The 18,364-nt window shown below is 41.9% G+C and overlaps 2 protein-coding genes across 2 annotated transcripts; both read right to left on the bottom strand.

Moving 5' to 3' along the window:
• Positions 1–1,388: 1,388 nt before the first annotated feature.
• Positions 1,389–5,699, bottom strand: LOC125236943. Its single transcript, XM_048143861.1, is given in 5 exon segments — positions 1,389–1,693; positions 1,696–1,825; positions 2,659–2,842; positions 3,968–4,091; positions 5,667–5,699. Coding segments are annotated over 5 exon segments (732 nt in total). The 3' UTR covers positions 1,389–1,432.
• A 159-nt stretch (positions 5,700–5,858) lies between these two features.
• On the bottom strand, positions 5,859–7,450 carry LOC125236942. Its single transcript, XM_048143860.1, has 3 exons — positions 7,383–7,450; positions 6,480–6,666; positions 5,859–5,991 (listed from the first exon to the last, which is right to left on the bottom strand). Exons 2-3 carry the CDS (start codon positions 6,662–6,664, stop codon positions 5,859–5,861), a joined length of 318 nt encoding a protein of 105 aa, XP_047999817.1. The 5' UTR covers positions 6,665–6,666; positions 7,383–7,450.
• Positions 7,451–18,364: the final 10,914 nt, after the last annotated feature.

Genomic DNA, 18,364 nt, shown 5'->3' with positions numbered 1-18,364 from the left:
TAGTATTTAAAATAAGTTGGGTTAGCGTTTTCTTGTGACCTTTAAGAGCAAACAAAGGGGGGCTCGGGGGGCGAAGCCCCCCGCATAAAAGAAAGATCAACGTTGTATTTAAAATAAATTGGGTAATGGTTTTCCTGTGATAAAGGGGGGCTCGGCAAAAAAGAAATACTTAAATTTTGTTTGAATTAGTTGAAATGTGACAATATTTTCTAATCGAGTCAAACAAAATCCCACTATCTGAGAGCTTCAAAACAATGTATGGCGAAAGTATGTCTCTCTAATGTCTTTAAAAAAGTCCGCGATGGCACATGTCTATATTGTCTATCTTTTACGGATAACTTACTAGGTATAAACATTTTTATGATAATACCGTAATAAGAAGGTAGCCGCTAGTTATTATTAAGTAGCAATTAGCAATAAGTACACGTTAAGCCACAAATGGCATGTAAAATCCGCCTACTTGAAATAAATTTATGTATAAATGTTAAAAGTATTTCATTATTAAATACTAAAAAGTCTAAAATAAATTAATAGTTTAAAAAACACTATAAAACACGCTTTTATAAATGCACGTAAAAGCAAAAAATAAATTATGGATCGTTCAAGTTGTCTCTATTTGTGAGCTGAAGTTTAAAAACTATGTGCTTTTAATTATAATATTTGATTGTAAAAGCGTGGGGCGCTGGAACAGGAAAGACTTTCTTGTAAACAGATACTAATCCGAACTTCCTGGCGAATGAAGTTGCATAAGAACATAACGTTTACATATGCCGCCTAAGGGTTACCAAAGAGAACCAAAGATATCTCGTCCACGAACAAGAACTCTGCATCCTGTCACTGTAGACACTTTCCCCTTTTGTACTTTGATTACCGGAAAAAAGCGGCGTTCTAAGTGTCGGTGACTGTCGACTCTCCTCGCTACTAGCGCATATTTTGTCTGAGTTCGACAAACTGATGGTACCTACTTTGAACACTGACTTTTAATTGATTTGACTGTTTAATGTAGAATCTACTAGTCATGCTGCAACTCCAGTTAGCGCGTCAATCTGTGTAACCTCCTTCCCGTAACATAGCATAATTTGATTTATCAGCAAGTTATACAAAAAGTCTTTCCTGTTCCAGCGCCCCACGCTTTTACAATCAAATATTATAATTAAAAGCACATAGTTTTTAAACTTCAGCTCACAAATAGAGACAACTTGAACGATCCATAATTTATTTTTTGCTTTTACGTGCATTTATAAAAGCGTGTTTTATAGTGTTTTTTAAACTATTAATTTATTTTTTATATCTTTCATTCCATTCATTTCCTTCATGTTCATTTTTTTTTTTGTTTCAGATAAGAAACTTAAAATGGCACCTTAGTTAAAATATACACGAACAAAATCGAATAAATAAATTCATTTTATTTGTCTCACAACATCAAAAACAATTAAACCGTGATATTCGCCATCAGCTTACGCTTCCCATTCTTCTCGTGCACCTCAATCTCGACGTCGGTGTAAAAACCGACCTTGAGTGTCTCCGTGACCTGCAGCGTGCGGGGAAGACCACCGCTCGCCATGACGGCGTTCACGTCGTATCTCCAGAAGTAATGCCCGTTCCAGGTGTCCTCGTAGTTAACCGCCACGTCGCCGTACACTGTGGCTTCGTAGACTACTTCTATCTCCATGGTGCCTCGGGACGCGGTCATGACGGCTTCGACTGATTCACCTGGCTCGACGGGAATCGTAATGCCAGCGCTGGCTGAAAGAGTAATTTCCTCGGAGTTACTGCCGCTCTTGCCCCATTGGTGGGCGTAGGAGAATGAAGTTGTTCCGCCGACCTGGAAAAACAATATGATTGGATTAGGTACAATTAGGGCTGACGACTACATAAAAAATGGCATTCTGCTTAGTCCGTCAGTTAGATCGTCCAAAAATACTGGACACATATTTTTCGTTTTTTCTAATTAATGAAAAAATACAAAGATATAAAGCATCAAAGTTGTGGAGTGGGGTCTTGTGACGTCACTTCTAAGTAAAGATGGTACCTAGGCGTGACGTCACGTGAAACTTCAACGCACTGTACCGTCGGCATTTTTCGTTTACGAGAAAAAAGAAAAAATACGTGTAAAATTCTTTGATAATCTGACAGACTAATTAGTTTTTTTAGTCATCTCGCCTATTAAGTTAAAGTATACCGAAGATACCGAAATAAGTTTTTTTTCTTTAGCCTACTTTCGTGTCCCACCGCTGGGCAAAGGCCTCCCCTCCTTTCCTCCACTCAACCGTGTCGCTTGCACTTTCCTACCAATTTGGATGCAAATGAGACAACACCTGTTACCTACGGACTTATAACAGGGGTAGGTCAGACCGAAAAGGAGATGGTGTGACGACTAGGAAATATTTTATCCAAATTGGTCGGAAATATAAGTAAACAAAGAATTACAATCACGCCTGTATCCCATAAAGGGGTAGGTCGTACTCGAGTTTCAGTGCCACTCTTAGCAAAAAAAGATTGAAAGAAAACGAAATTGTGACATTGCATTGACAGGTTGCCAGCCTCTCGCCTACGCCACAATTTAACCCATATCCCACAGTCGACTTCTATGACACCACGGGAAGAAAGGTGGTAAAATTCTTAACCCAGCCAACAAAGAATAAAATGTATATTTACCGATCCAATAGGGATTTTGAATTCCACTTCGATAGTTGCCCCACATTGATATTGTGTTGGATATTCCAGCTGTTTGAGACAGTGTTGCTGACTTTTTGGCTAAGTTCGGCTTTGTAGTCGACGCGTCTGGTGACATTGTTCCTGAAGCGCTGGGTTGCAATTATCTCTGGCTGGCTGTGGATACCTGGGTAATATAATAAATTACGTTACAAGTGCGAAAAAAGGAAATATATGCAAAATTAAACAGCCTCCCAGTTTTTGAAGTTTTTAATTTCTTAAGGTCCACGACCACCCCTGTTTCCTCCTGAATATATTCAATAATATCATTACCTGTGGTTTGCTTGTCAACTTTGTTTATAAATAATGGCACATTTCGTTCCACGGCTTTAAACTTTAAACTTTTTAGCAGCGCTTGATCTAGATTTTTTCGAGGGGGAGCAAAATAGTTTAACCCCCCGTATGCTAACGCCGTGTCTTGCGTGGGCGACGGTCGCGCGACCGTCGCCGTCGCGTCTCATACTTCCATATCGATAAGGTTTGATTTCGTATGCGTCGCATCGCCGTCGCGCGACCATCGCGCGACCGTCGCCCACGCAAGCCACGGCGTAACGATAAGCAACTTTTTGTATGACAACTTTTCAAGCAGATTATTATAATGCCTCTGAACTTCTGGATGACTTAACACTTTCGAAACCGGGCTCTACGCGGCGCTACGACATTTTCGCTACATACGGGGAAACCCATGTAATCGGCTACGCTTCTACGAGCGGTGTGCCCGACAGTCGGGTTCTTGGTAGCGAAAGTGTTAACATACCTATGTCAAATGTTTCACTTGATCATGAGTGTAACTAAGGAATACGTGTGGGAGAAATTCGATCCATTGTTTTAAACGTCAAGGTCACGTTTAAAAAAAAAAGTACAGAGTTTACATGACAAAGGAAGTAGTAAACTAGCTTTTGCCCGCGACTTCGCTCGCGTTAAATTCGAAGATTGCGGAAAGCTCCATATAAACTTTCACCTCCTCATTTTAGGGAAGTTGGGGGTCAGAAAGAGATAAAAAGTAGCCTTTGTCACTCTTCATCCTTTCAATTATCTCCACTTAAAAAAATACGTCAATTCGTCGCTCTACCTTACGGATAATTATGTAGATTATATACGGACCGAGGATAGTAGCCTTAACCGGCTTTAGTTTCCTGTGGACCTGCGCCCAGCCGTACCGCTGGTACAGATCGCTCCACGGGGTCGGGGAGCGTATGTACACATCCGTGGGCCATGGCCCGTATTACTGTACAACAGAGACTATACGTACCGAGGATAGTAGCCTTGACCGGCTTCAGCCTCCTGTGGACCTGCGCCCAGCCGTACCGCTGGTACAGATCGCTCCACGGGGTTGGGGAGTGTATGTACACGTCCGTGGGCCATGGCCCGTAGTACTGTACAACAGAGACTATACGTACCGAGGATAGTAGCCTTAACCGGCTTTAGTTTTCTGTGGACCTGCGCCCAGCCGTACCGCTGGTACAGATCGCTCCACGGGGTGGGGAGTGTATGTACACATCCGTGGGCCATGGCCCGTAGTACCTGTACAACAGAATAATATTAATAACTAGCTTTTACCCGCGGCTTCGCTCGCGTTAGAAAGAGACAAAAGTAGCCTATGTCACTCTCCATCCCTTCAACTATCTCCATTAAAAAAATCACGTCAATTCGTCGCTCCTTTTTGCCGTGAAAGACGGAAAAACAAACAGACACACACACTTTCCCATTTATCGACCGCGACCTAAGCAACTATGGATTAAGCATGGCTGACCAGGCCAAACTTGGTCTTAATGACTCTTTGGCAAGTGCTACAATAGAGTTGGCCAGAGGTATTGTATGTATATACGTAGAAGGGCTTCGGTCTGTCTTTGCATTGCTGGCGTTTGGCATCTAAAGTATTGAGACGGCTTTCCTCGAATACTTTGATATTCTTAGAAATTGTTGATCTCCAAGATTAGTAGCAAGCTCCTCCGAACGCTCAGGGTCGATGCTGCAAGCGTTCAGTAAGGTATACTGCCATACAGAAAGGAACTTACAGACCGAAGATCGGCGGTCATACGAGGTCGTAAGTAGAATCGTTGATGTCCCTTTCTAGTTTGTAATGTTTATATTCGACTGTTGAAAGTCAAAAATCAATTATCTTATCTGTGGATGGTAGCGGACGCAAAGATGTCAAGTTGTAGCAACGATCAGTGGCTCATTTCTCAAAGCTACAAATTATAAATTATAGGTAGTTGCTGTTAAAGACAATTTGAAAACAGACTTCCACTTGTAACTTTTAGCTTTGAGAAACAGGCCACAGACATATGTTATGGGGTCTCGAAGCTACAAGTTACAATTTACAAGTGGTAGTCAATGTCTAATATGATAAGTTATGACAAGTTGGTAGTCTCTTTCTTATAAAAGGAAGATAGGGACTACCGCTTGTAATATGAGTTGTAAATTGTAACTTGTAACTTTCAGTTTTGAGAAATGGGCCAATGATCATGTTTACACAATAAGTTGACGCTGACATCACTCTCCCGACTATGTTGACGTTCATCAGACGTGGTTACGTTAGAGTGGATCAGACAAAAACCCTACATAGGTAAAACATGTAACTTATTTCGAGCAAGCTGACTTGACAAAGTGTAGTCTGAGTGCACGCTTATATTGGGCGTGCAGCGGGGCGGGGCGTGCGGCGTGCATATCAAATAATTGAAGCTCATACAAGTGTCCAGAGTACGTAGCCGAATGGCACAAACGCTCACGAAACGAAACGCTCGTAGATATCTCTATCGCTCTTGCGTATTGCCGCGACATGGCCAGACTATTTTTCGCGGCGTTTCGTTTTCGTTTCGCGTCGCAGAAATGCCATTCGGCTACGGCACCTGAGTCGACACGCTCGCCCGCCCCGTCGAATGCTCCGCTCCGAAAAAAACCCTTGTGCTGAGAAAAAAAACCCTACACATGTAAAACATGTAACTTACTGCGAGCAAGCGGACTTCAGCGAATAGTCTCATCATCATCGATGATAGTCGGTCATCTCCGAGCAGGTTAACGTTGACATCACCATCGATGATGTGTCATCTTCTCCGAGCAACGCTTGATGTCTCTTGAGGTTTTCACGCTGGTAGGTCAAATTCGGTCAGAAAAAACCTTACACATGTAAAACATGTAACTTACTGCGAGCAAGCGGACTTGAGCGAATAGTCGGTCAGCCTGAACTCCCTGGTCTCTGCATCATCGATGATGTGGTCATCTTCTCCGAGCAGGTTGACGTTGACATCACTCTCGAGAGTTGCTACGACAACGCTGGTAGACAGACGTCACGCTGGTAGGTCAGAGTAGGGCAGAAAAAACCTTACAGATGTAAAACATGTAACTTACTGCGAGCAACAGATGTAAAACATGTAACTTACTGCGAGAAAGCGGACTTGAGCGAATAGTCGGTCAGCCTGAACTCCCTGGTCTCAGCATCATCGATGATGTGGTCATCTTCTCAGAGCAGGTTAACGTTGACATCACTCTCGAGAGTTGCTACGTCAACGCTGATAGACAGACGTCACGCTGGTAGGTCAAAGTAGGGCAGAAAAAACCCTACATTTGTAAAACATGTAACTTACTGCGAGCAAGCGGACTTGAGCGAATAGTCGGTCAGCCTGAACTCCCTGGTCTCGTCATCATCGATGATGTGGTCATCTTCTCCGAGCAATCTTTGATATCTCTTGAGGTTTTCGATGTTGATATAGGCTAAAGTGAGTCAGAAAAAAAACCTTACACATGTAAAACATGTAACTTACTGCGAGCAAGCGGACTTGAGCGAATAGTCGGTCAGCCTGAACTCCTTGGTCTCAGCATCATCGATGATGTGGTCGTCTTCTCCAAGCAGGTTGACATTGACGTCACTCTCGCGAGTTGCGACGTCGATGCGGATGTTGAAGCGGGCATGTGCCAACGCGGGCAGCAGGATAAGGAGGAGCTTCATGGCTGGAAATTATTACATTTAATAATTGGATTAAGGATGACATGCGAGAGAACAATCTAACGCCTCAGGATGCCGAAGATCGGGTGGAGAAGATTGAGCAGGAAAGCGGACCCTGGCGCTAGGCCGGGAAAACGCTAGGTTGAAGAAGAGGAATAATTGAATTAAATGTTATTAAACGACCAATGTGTTGAGTACCTACCTACAGAACTAGATTCGGATCAGTAGTCAGTATATTTCGAATTTTGAACTAGTTAAATCAAATAACATTTCAAAGGTTATAATTTCAAAAAAGTTTAAATAACATTGTTGTAAAATTAACTTGGATATAAATGCAGTGTCTTTTCAAAAGGGCTTATTTATGTACCAGTGTACCTACTAGCTTTTGCCCGCGGCTTCGCTCGCGTTAGAAAGAGACAAAAAGTAGCCTATGTCACTGTCCGTCCCTTCAACTATCTCCACTTAAAAAATCACGACAATTCGTCCCTCCGTTTTGCCGTGAAGGACGGACAAACAAATAGTCACACACACTTCCCCATTTATAATATTAGTATGGATTGTCAACAGGGTTCTCTTTTTCTATGAAAACATAGAAAAAAACTACAGTTGACATAAAGAAATAAACCCTAGTGAAAATACACTCCTCAACTTTTCTTGATATTTACTTTTTTGGCACAAAACACACTTCATATAATTCTCACTAGATATTGAATACACATACCTGGTTAGCAGATGTCTTCCCAGTGTTGATTTCGGCTCACTCTCCGTATATATACCGCAAAACAACCTCATCAGTAATAGTTATTTGTTATACAAGGGGGCAAAGTTGTATTTTAACGCCGAGTGTGCAATTGATAAACGAGCTAGTGAAAGGATTCTATAGTTGAACCACGAGCGAAGCGAGTGGTTCGAGATTAGAATCCTGAACTTGCGAGTTTTTTAACACACGAGAAGTAAAATACATTTGCACCCGAGTGTAACACAAAACTTTTCCCCTCACTATGGCGAGGAAACTACAACGCAAAAAATGCGTTTATCACTGCTTCCAGTAGTTCCACAGGTGGTAAATCATCTTTATTACTAGATTCACCTACTTTTATCAATTTTAAAGCAGTTAATTTGACTTTATTCAAGGTCAAATTACTTTACCCACTAGTGGATAAAATGCGTTTTTACCCGCTGGTATTAAAGGACAAAACACGTGTTTCCGAGCTAGTGAGGAGAAAAAACTCTTAAACAATCATTAAATTATAATATCACTTGACAAATAATCGTTTCTTAATGAACATATTATTAAAAATTGGTGGAGAGAGTAATGGCGCCTGTACAATCGCCCTCGAGTAGGGAAATTGTAGTTGAGAAAATCTAACGATCTATGCCAGTGAAAGCGAATCAAATCGAAAGGCCAACTCACCCTGTCTCCGCTCGGCGAACAGCTGGTCGGTACCGACTCTCCTCGATGGCGGGCTGGTGCTGGAGACGTCGCGGGGAGGGCCTTGATCACCTCAATCGACAATTTTAGCGAGTTTTTGATTTTCGCGATGAACGAGCTTGCGCACAGGGCAATGAGCAGCCATCAAATCGATCTACCTTCAACTGGCTTTTATAAATGTCAAATTAATTCGAAGAAACTACCCTACGTACTGTCGCTAATAGATTTGCGTTCCATTTTACGATATAAGAGAAAGGACATGAATTCAAAAATACCTAAATATATACCTAAACTAAAGTGAGTATGGTGTCCGGATCGATCATTCCGCCCACCAAATACGAAGTATTTTAAGAATAAGCTAGTCTATGGGTAAAGGGCAGACCTTTACCAGAGGTCGTTGTATTAAACCTGACTGTGACCGAAGTGTGGCTACGCGGGAGGTTCCGTCCTTGCCCGGATGCAACGATACTATACGACCAAGTGACCAATGAAGCGGTTTCAGTTGTTCATCTTTAATTAATACTAATGCACCGAGCTTGGGCTCATCAATATCTGAATGCCATTTCGCGCGTTGATTCAACGTATGCAAGTACTCTAAATGCCATCGCTTCCAAAAATCGCGGTGAAGTTTCTGTACTAGCTGCCAGCGATTTGAGATGGACATATTCGTTTCGATGGTTGAAGTGTCTACGAGCGAAGTCAAGGGCTCTAAGGTGAGAAAATGTCCCGGCGTTAGCACGGACATGTCATTAGGATCAGAGCTCATCTCACAGAGTGGCCGTGAGTTGAGCGTTGACTCGATTTGAGCTGCCACCGTCAGAAATTCTTCGTAAGTTAAGATTTGGTTTCCTACAACGCGAGCGAGATGTGTTTTAAATGATTTAATATTAGATTCCCACAGGCCGCCGAAATGGGATGCGGCTGGTGGATTGAAAGAGAATTCGATATTCTCACGAGAAACCGCCTCTTGCATGAGTGGCAGCAATGCGTTATAAGCTCCTACGAAATTCGTACCCCGGTCACAATGTATGCGCTGGCAACGGCCACGACGAGCGATAAATCGACGCAAGGCAGCGAGAAAGGCTTCTGTGGTTAGTCCTATAACAAGTTCGATATGAGAGGCCTTAGTCGCGAAACATATGAATAAACATACGTGTGTTTTAAAGGGCCTGGCTCCACGATAACGTTTAATGTACGTGGGAAAGGGACCCGCGAAGTCGACACCTATACACGAGAAAGGCTTTACTTGCGAAATTCGAGTCTTAGGGAGATCTGCCATGCGAGGCACCAAAGGTTTTGGATTAGCGCGAAAGCATTTTATACATTTCGATAGGCGAGAACTAATTACACGTTTAGATGCGAGGATCCAAAAATTTTGTGCGATCAGGAAATGGAGTGTGCGTAACCCCGGATGTTGATTATCATTGTGTACTTGGTCGACAACGAGGTGCGTCATACGGTCCTGGCTGGGGAGAAGTAAGGGGTGCTTGCAATCATAATCAAGTTCGGAGTGAACCAGTCTACCGCCCACCCTCAACAAGCCTGACCTATCGATAAAGACGCTTAGTTTTTGAATTGCTTGGGCAATTTTTTACCTGTTTTTAAGGCATTAAACTCGTCAGAAAATGACTTTTCTTGAGTTAGTTTTACTAGATGTGTAAGAGCACCGTCGAGTTCCGATTGAACAAGCGGGCCGAAACGTCTACTGTCAGGGGAGCGACAGTTATTTACGAAACGAAGAATGTAAGCGACGACGCGCTTAGTTTTATTCAGACTTGAATGTCTGGATAAGAAATCGTCAAGCTGATTGACAGCAATGAACAGTGTGGTCTGCTTGAGAACACTTCGTTCTTCCGATAGATCCGATTGCGATTCGATGGTTGATGGTGGCTTTGGCCAACAGCTACTGTCAAGTGCTAACCAAGCGGGGCCTGTCCACCATAAAGGGTGGTTTACAAGTTCTCGGACGGTTACTCCGCGAGAGGCACAATCGGCAGGATTGGTTTCTGACGTGACATGGCGCCAATGACCAGCCGGTATTTTGTCCTGTATGTGGCTTACGCGATTACTGACGTAAGTCTTCCAACGATGCGATGGCGAGCGTAACCAAGAGAGTGTTACGGTAGAATCTGACCAACAGAATACGTCTTCAAATTTGATGTCTCTGTCGTAGATCTCCTTTACGTGTACAACGAGGTCTGTCAGCAAAACTGCAGCGCAAAGTTCCAGTCGAGGAATAGAGGTGCGTTTCAAAGGCGAGACTTTGCAGCGTGACATTATCAAATGGGTGGTGATGCTACCATCACCGTGCTCGATGCGAAAGTAAATGACCGCTAAATATCCTGCTTCAGAAGCGTCACAGAAGCCATGCAGTTGAACACTGCAGGACTTCGTCGATAGGATGAATCGAGGTATCTCGAGAGACGACAATAACTCGAGATCTGTACGATAACGAAGCCAGCTTTGGTTGATGTCGGGGGGTGCTACCACGTCCCAATCCAGACCAAGAGTCCAAAGATCTTGTATTATGCGTTTAAACGAGAGTGTCAAGGGTGTAAGAAACCCAAGAGGGTCAAATATGCGCGCCAATTCTGAAAGAATGTTTCTTTTGGTGCACTTTTCATGAAGCGGATTGACAGTGAAGGTGAACGCGTCTGTGGACGGGTTCCACTCCATACCGAGCACCTTAACAGGAGATGTCGGTTCCGAATCGAAAGAGAGCGTCTTATTATGACAATGGGCTGGGTCGAGACTCTCGAGCAGACGGGGACAGTTACTCGACCACTTACGGAGTTCAAAACATCCCCTCTCTAAGATCTTTATGACCTGAGACTGAAGGTCGAGCGCTGATTCGACAGATTCAGCGCCTGTCACTACGTCGTCGACGTAAATGTCCCGTTTAAGGACTTCAGCTGCACGAGGATATTCTTTGCCTTCGTCGATGGCTAATTGGATCAATGCACGAATTGCGAGAAAGCTAGATGAAGACATACCGTATGTCACGGTATTTAAGCGAAATTCTTGTATAGGTTCGTCGAGTGAGAACCTGAACAAAATGCGTTGAAAGTCTCGATCACTAAGAGAGACTAAGATTTGTCGATACATTTGACGTATGTCGGCTGTGAAGACAACCGCATGCAAACGAAAACGAAGTAATATCGAAACGAGATCAGATTGCAGTTTCGATCCAACCAGCAACTGATCATTCAACGAGGGACCTCCAGCAGGCTGAGCAGTAGCGTCGAAAACTACCCGCAATTTGGTAGTGGAGCTGCTGGGCTTAAGCACGCAGAAATGTGCCAAGTGGTAAGCTCGGCCATCCGATCGAGGTGCGACCGGGTCCATATGTCCAGCATCGAGATAATCACGCATAAAGTTATTGTATTCTGTCCGAAGTTCCGGTTCACGAGAGAGTCTCTTTTCGAGAGAGTTTAGGCGGCGCTCGGCAAGAGCGCGCGAGTCACCAAAATGCGGATCGACGTTTCGGAACGGTAAGTTCACGATATATCGTCCGTTCGGGTCACGTGTATGAGTAGAGGCGAATATTTTCTCGCACATGACTTCATCGTCAGTTAAAGGCGAAGCCTTCGGAAGACTTTCTATCTCCCAAAATTTTCGAATTTGGGAATCGAGCGATTCGATTGAGCAAAACAACGAAGTTTGCGAATGGGGAGTGGCGGAAGGAGCGCTTCCCATGACTACCCAACCAAGTTTGGTCTCAAAGATTGTGGGTCCGTTATCACATTCGTGGCGGTTACCCATGAAGATTTTACAAAAAACATCTACTCCCACTAAGATGTCGATACCCCCAGGTTTGTCAAAGTTAGAGTCGGCGAGATCGAATGCGTTGACGCATGGCAAACGGTCGATGTCAATTTTTACTGCAGGCTGATCGCTGCAGATTTTGGGTGCGACAATGGCTTCGATGCACATTTCGAAGTCAGACTTCATGCTGCGAATATTAAGAGTGGTATAGGAGGTCGACAATGTTGACACCTCACATACACCCTCGATCGAGGAGTATTTATGTCGAATCGGAAGTCCAAGTCGCTGGGCGCAACGTCGCGTGATGAGATTGGGCTGACTGCAATTGTCTATGACAAGACGAATTTTTTGATAACTACCGAAATTATCGAGTACCTCCACGTATGCTGTGGCAAAAAGCGAAATTTGACCCACAGGTGCTGAACCAGACGCAATCATGGTCACCTGTTTATCAGGCACCTGCGTCGGGGTATCGAGAAGCGAAGACGACGAGCAAGTCGCGGCGCCAGGGCTAGTGGCGGCCGAGGAGCCGACACTGACCTTGGGCTTACCACCATCGACATCGAAATGAATAGTAGTGTGGTGGGCGACGTTACATTTCAAACAACGAGATTTCGATGGGCAAGTTTTGACTACGTGTCCCGAGCGTAAGCAGTTGACGCAGAGCCGATTGTCCTTGACAACAGAAAAACGCTCGTGAGGAGTCTTGTTCCGATATTCAATGCATTTAGCAAGATCATGATTCGACTTGCACAACGCACAACACGGTTCAATCGGAGCGGCGCTAGTGGCCACTAACGTTTTATAGACGGCGGCCGCAGGAGTACGTTCCTGTGTCGCGCGCCAGGCGGCGGCGCGCGGCGCGGCGGGCGCGCGCGCGGGGCGCCCGGGCGCGGCGGCGGGCGCGCGCGGCGGCCAAGCGGCGACACTCTCTGTGAGCGAGGCGAGTTCCAAAGCTTGACCGGCCTTATTCACATATTCCAACAACGACTCGAAAGAAGGTACATCCTTGCTGTCGTTCTGCAACTCAAAACAACGGCGGGTGTCCTGGTCCAATTTATTGATCAACAAATAGAACAATGGGAAGTCCCAATCGTTGACGGGAAATCTTAAGTTTTTCAAAACCGCGATGTTTTCTTTGAAGGTGTCTACCAGTCGACGTAATTCACTGGGAGAATTAGATTTCAACGAAGCGTTCTGAATTTCCTCCCAATGACGAAAAGCTAATTTTCGTTTGTTGTTGTATCGATCGATCAAGGCCGCGTAGGCATCTAAATAATTGCTATCCGATAAAAGAAAACCTTTTAACAATTGCAATGGTTCACCCGAAAGAAGTGTCATCAAAATTGAGAACCGCTCAATATTTGACAGTCGTTTGTTTTGATGTACCATTGTGTTAAACATATCGTAAAATGTTCCCCATGATTTAATATTGCCATCGAAGTGGACAAGATTCAGGCGAGGCAACTTGACGGACAAATCGGTTCTATTTGTCTCGCCCTCGGTAGTGGTCGTGGAGGACAACGAAGTGTGAATTTCAATTATTTGAAAATATTTGTCGTCAAATTCTTGACGCACGACATCCTCCTGTTCTAACTCGTTCGCATCTGTTATTTCCGAAATGAGTTTTATGTGGTGGGTTTCAAAACTAGAACAATAGCCGTCTATTTTGCTAAATCTAGACATAAACAACGGTAATCGCGAGGAATCCACCTTAGCCTGTAATCCGGCCGCTAAACATTCATCGATCCGTTTGATCGATATTTCACGTTTTAATTGCAAATTACGACGTGCGAGTGCCTTAGACATTGTCACTTCAAATATGTAATAACCACGTTAATCTAATGTAAATGTAACCTATTCGACATATAAAACAACTTGTAGTACAAACAATTTTCAACCTTATTTACTATGGTGTAAGGTCCACCAACCACGACACTATTACAGAAAAATATTTCTTTCAATTGATAAGTAATTATTTATAACGATGAGTGCCTAAACTAACGTATTATTTTTAAATGAGTTTAATAAAGGGAAGACAAAAACACTAGTTAGGTAAATTATTTCAATTAGAAAAACAAGCAGTTCGGTTCGCAGTGATATGTGCTGCCGTTGGAAAATAGACCCTAATGGATAGGAGTGAAGTCCGCGAATACTTTGTGGGCTTGTACGTACGTAACGTAATTAATATTTAGCAGAAAGTAGTTAATTGATTAGGATTAAAAACTATGTGATTTGCCTATGTGAATAATAATGGACATCTATCTGTGGTCATTATTCAATAATAATGCACGATATATGTATAGACTAAATACGTGGTAAACAATATTACTAATTTATCTTATGTTTTCGTACTATTATGTAAATTATATTTGTCTAACTATTATGTATTATCCACTTTACAAAATAACAATAACTAAATGTAATTATCGCTATTCTTAAAGTCCCAATTCAACACTATGTAGGTTGGTAATTATTACGTAATCACAAAAATAGCACGCGGTTCAGTGTTATCCGACCAAATTACGAAGTATCCTATTTTAACGGGTTATGACAACAAATTTAACACCTACTTTATTTGGTCGTATAATATGATTGCATCATCAATTTTGATCGTTCGAAAATCGAAATTTGAAATAACTTAGTATCCAGAAAGTTCCTGTTTTGAGGTAGTTATGTCTAAAGCAGTTGAAATGAATGATTACTTATTGTCGGACTTTGGAAGCTAGGTAGGTACGAAAGCGAAGTGATCGATTGCCAAGATTAAGTACTTATGTAATTTTGCGATGTATCTATGTATGAATATGAGCGAAACGAAACTAGGGATATTTTGGTAACGAAACGAAATTAGCGACAGTTTTGACGAAACGAAACTGGTTCTACGTCACTCCTGGCCCCGAGACAGGTTAGCTGTTCTCAGTTTTAGGAGGATCCACGGTCGAAGGAACAAATGTACAATCGCCCTCGAGTAGGGAAATTGTAGTTGAGAAAATCTAACGATCTATGCCAGTGAAAGCGAATCAAATCGAAAGGCCAACTCACCCTGTCTCCGCTCGGCGAACAGCTGGTCGGTACCGACTCTCCTCGATGGCGGGCTGGTGCTGGAGACGTCGCGGGGAGGGCCTTGATCACCTCAATCGACAATTTTAGCGAGTTTTTGATTTTCGCGACGAACGAGCTTGCGCACAGGGCAATGAGCAGCCATCAAATCGATCTACCTTCAACTGGCTTTTATAAATGTCAAATTAATTCGAAGAAACTACCCTACGTACTGTCGCTAATAGATTTGCGTTCCATTTTACGATATAAGAGAAAGGACATGAATTCAAAAATACCTAAATATATACCTAAACTAAAGTGAGTATGGTGTCCGGATCGATCAGCGCCTATTAATACTTGGGGTTTAAACTTATTTAGATTTAGATAACAAAGATAAACTAAAAACAATAATAAAAATGAATACATTAATAAAACATTTTTTCCACTTTAGAAGAGTTAGAGTCGGTTGCACCAAACCGTCTGACACCGTTAAAGCGCTCGTTAAATTTTATTGTATGGGAAGTTCCATAGACCTCTGCTGCGTGACGATGATGTGTCTGTCAAATGTGGTTGATGCAACTGGCCCTTAGTCGGGAATGTTCTTAGCCATGTTTCATGAAACTCGGTCCGCTATGTCGCGGTCGGGGGTTTTTTCAAAGTTTTAATTTTGTGGTTATATATAATTAACTTTCCCATTAAATCATTAATATGATATTAAGTATGTATATCTTAATGTGTAGGTAAATGAAACAAGAGTAGGTATAATATTCAAGTTTATAAATTGTGATAATTACAATAACTATTATACTAACTTTAAACATATCGCGCGAATATAAAAAATATGCTAGTTAAGAGTCTGCAGTATGCCATTCTTCTATAAATAAATAATAAATAAATAAATAAATATTATAAGGACATTCTTACACAGATTGACTGAGTCCCACGGTAAGCTCAAGAAGGCTTGTGTTGTGGGTACTCAGACAACGATATATATAATATATAAATACTTATATACATAGAAGACATTCATGACTCAGGAACAAATATCTGTGCTCATCACACAAATGAATGCCCTTACCGGGATTCGAACCCGGGACCGCGGCGTAGCAGGCAGGGTCACTACCGGCTGCGCTAGACCGGTCGTCATTACCATAAAACATACTCACGTAAATACGTACGACTATTTAACATTTTCAATATTTTAAATTCGATAATTGGTGTCAATAATTTTATACAACATTTTGTATGTTTTGTGCAACATCGAAAGTATTCCCTTTAGGTCTTTGAATTTATCACATCGCTCGAAATACCAATTTTTCAATTATGTACTTATCAGGGTTCCGATATCTCGTAGCATGGTAAGACGTTAGAGATCTATGGAGTCGATTTTAACATAAAAGTCAACTCATACTCATACCTGCTCATACTCACATACTCATACCAAAAGTTGATTAAAAAACGAAATAAATATAATTTGGAATTGAACACTATAATTATATAAAAAAACACGCAAACAAAACATAATATTATCTAAGCTTCTAGTTTGTAATATCCATAGAATAGAACACGTAGACACAAGTTCTTCAAAATCCTGACAAGGTATGACGGGTGTATTATCCATTTCAAAATTGTAAAATGAATACAGGGTGTAAACCTAATACGGGCGAACCACTTAACGGTGGTGAGTATAGGACATAAAAAATGGAATTAGATAATTTTTACTTAAAATTGAAATATTTTTTTTATCCATACAAATTAATTCGGCCCGCAACGTAATGCAAAAACACTCGCGTTAAACGCTCGTTGACAGTTGTCATTGATTGTCATCGCAACCACGTTTACAGTACATTGCTGCTGGGATTTTTTTCAAAAATTCATTATGGGGTGAAAATTAAGAGTAACTCAAAAACACTTCTTAATTAATGATAACAATTTATTTTTATTGAATTATATGCCTGGTTTCATTTATCGCCCTTATTAGGTTTACGCGCTGTATACAATGGCGACTTTTTCCATATTTTCTGGTGTGAAGCGGGTTCTATGTTGGTTGAAAACCCATAAAAGCATTTTGTGACAAATTATACACAGGAGAATGAGTATGAGTATAGATTAAATTTAATGTTAATATCGACTCCATGGTTCTCCGTCTTACCATGCTACGAGATATACCCTGGCACTTATAATGTTTACATGTGTATCGTAAGTAGTTTAAAATAGTTACATTACTATACGAGTGCGGAAAAGAAGTTCCGAACGAGTGTCGGTGTTTTAAATCGACACGAGGTACGAATTTCCTTTTCGCAGTTGTATCTTACGACGTTTTTCATTAGGTATAGTGGAAACTGTATAAGTGGAATCGCAAGGGACCGGCTGTTTAGTTCCGCTTATCCAGGTTTTCCATTTATCCAGTTTTCCACTTAACCAGGTTCAAATAAAATGTTTTCTCACTTACAGAGGCTCTCGCTAATAGAGGTTGTCGATGCTAGTAATGTCGCTTATAGAGGTCACGTATATGGTCAAATAAATATGTATATTTTATTTAATATGCATGTAGATATAAATTAACAAAAAATAGGAATGTGATCCTGACTTCAAACTATACCGATTGTACTTTAATGAAAAAAATCCGATTTTTTTTAATTTATCCCAAAGAGATAAACACTTGATTGTGTGCTTAGGCATCGCTTATCTAACAGCAAGGCAGCGGCACCGCACCGCAGCTAAAACCAAACTGAACGATGTGTAATAATCTCATACAAAATATATAGTTAAAACACAAACCATAATGTTAACGAAATAAACTACCCTCCTTGTAGCGGTTTATTAAAAATACAAAATTTAAACCGCCAAGCTTTTCCACTCATAGAGGTTTCGGAGACGACTGCTTCCAGTTGCAGAGGTAAAAATAAGAAATTTACGAAAAAATGGATTCCGCTTATAGAGGTCCCAAAATTCCACTTATAGAGGTAATTCGCTCCTAAGGGACTGGGACCGAGAACTTGGGCCCACTTAAAGAGGTTTTCCACTTACCCAGGTTCCACTTATCCAGTTTCCACTGTATGGCTCTATCGAAATAAGCACATAATGAACTACTTTTTGTACTAGTGCGATAAAATAGCACCATGTGTAGGTACTGATAAAATAGTACATTACGATACAAGTGCGTAAAAAAGGAAGTTTGAAACGAGTGGCGCTAAATTAAAACACGACCGAAGGGAGTGTTTTAAATCGACACGAGTTACGAATTTCCTTTTCGCACGTGTATCGTACGACGTTTTTCAGTACAGATGAGCCTCCGAAGTTTTGACCTGGCATATAATGAACCACTTCTCACACTAGTGCGTATAAAAAACACCATCTGTACAGAAATAGTACATTTCGATACAAGTGCGAAAAAGAGGAAGTTCGAAACGAGTGGCGATAAATTAAAACACGACCGAAGGGAGTGTTTTAAATCGACACGAGTT

Source organism: Leguminivora glycinivorella, chromosome 20 (genome assembly GCF_023078275.1).
Source record: "Leguminivora glycinivorella isolate SPB_JAAS2020 chromosome 20, LegGlyc_1.1, whole genome shotgun sequence".
Classification (NCBI taxonomy): Eukaryota; Metazoa; Arthropoda; class Insecta; order Lepidoptera; family Tortricidae; genus Leguminivora; species Leguminivora glycinivorella.
This window is presented reverse-complemented; position numbering and strand designations above follow the sequence as displayed.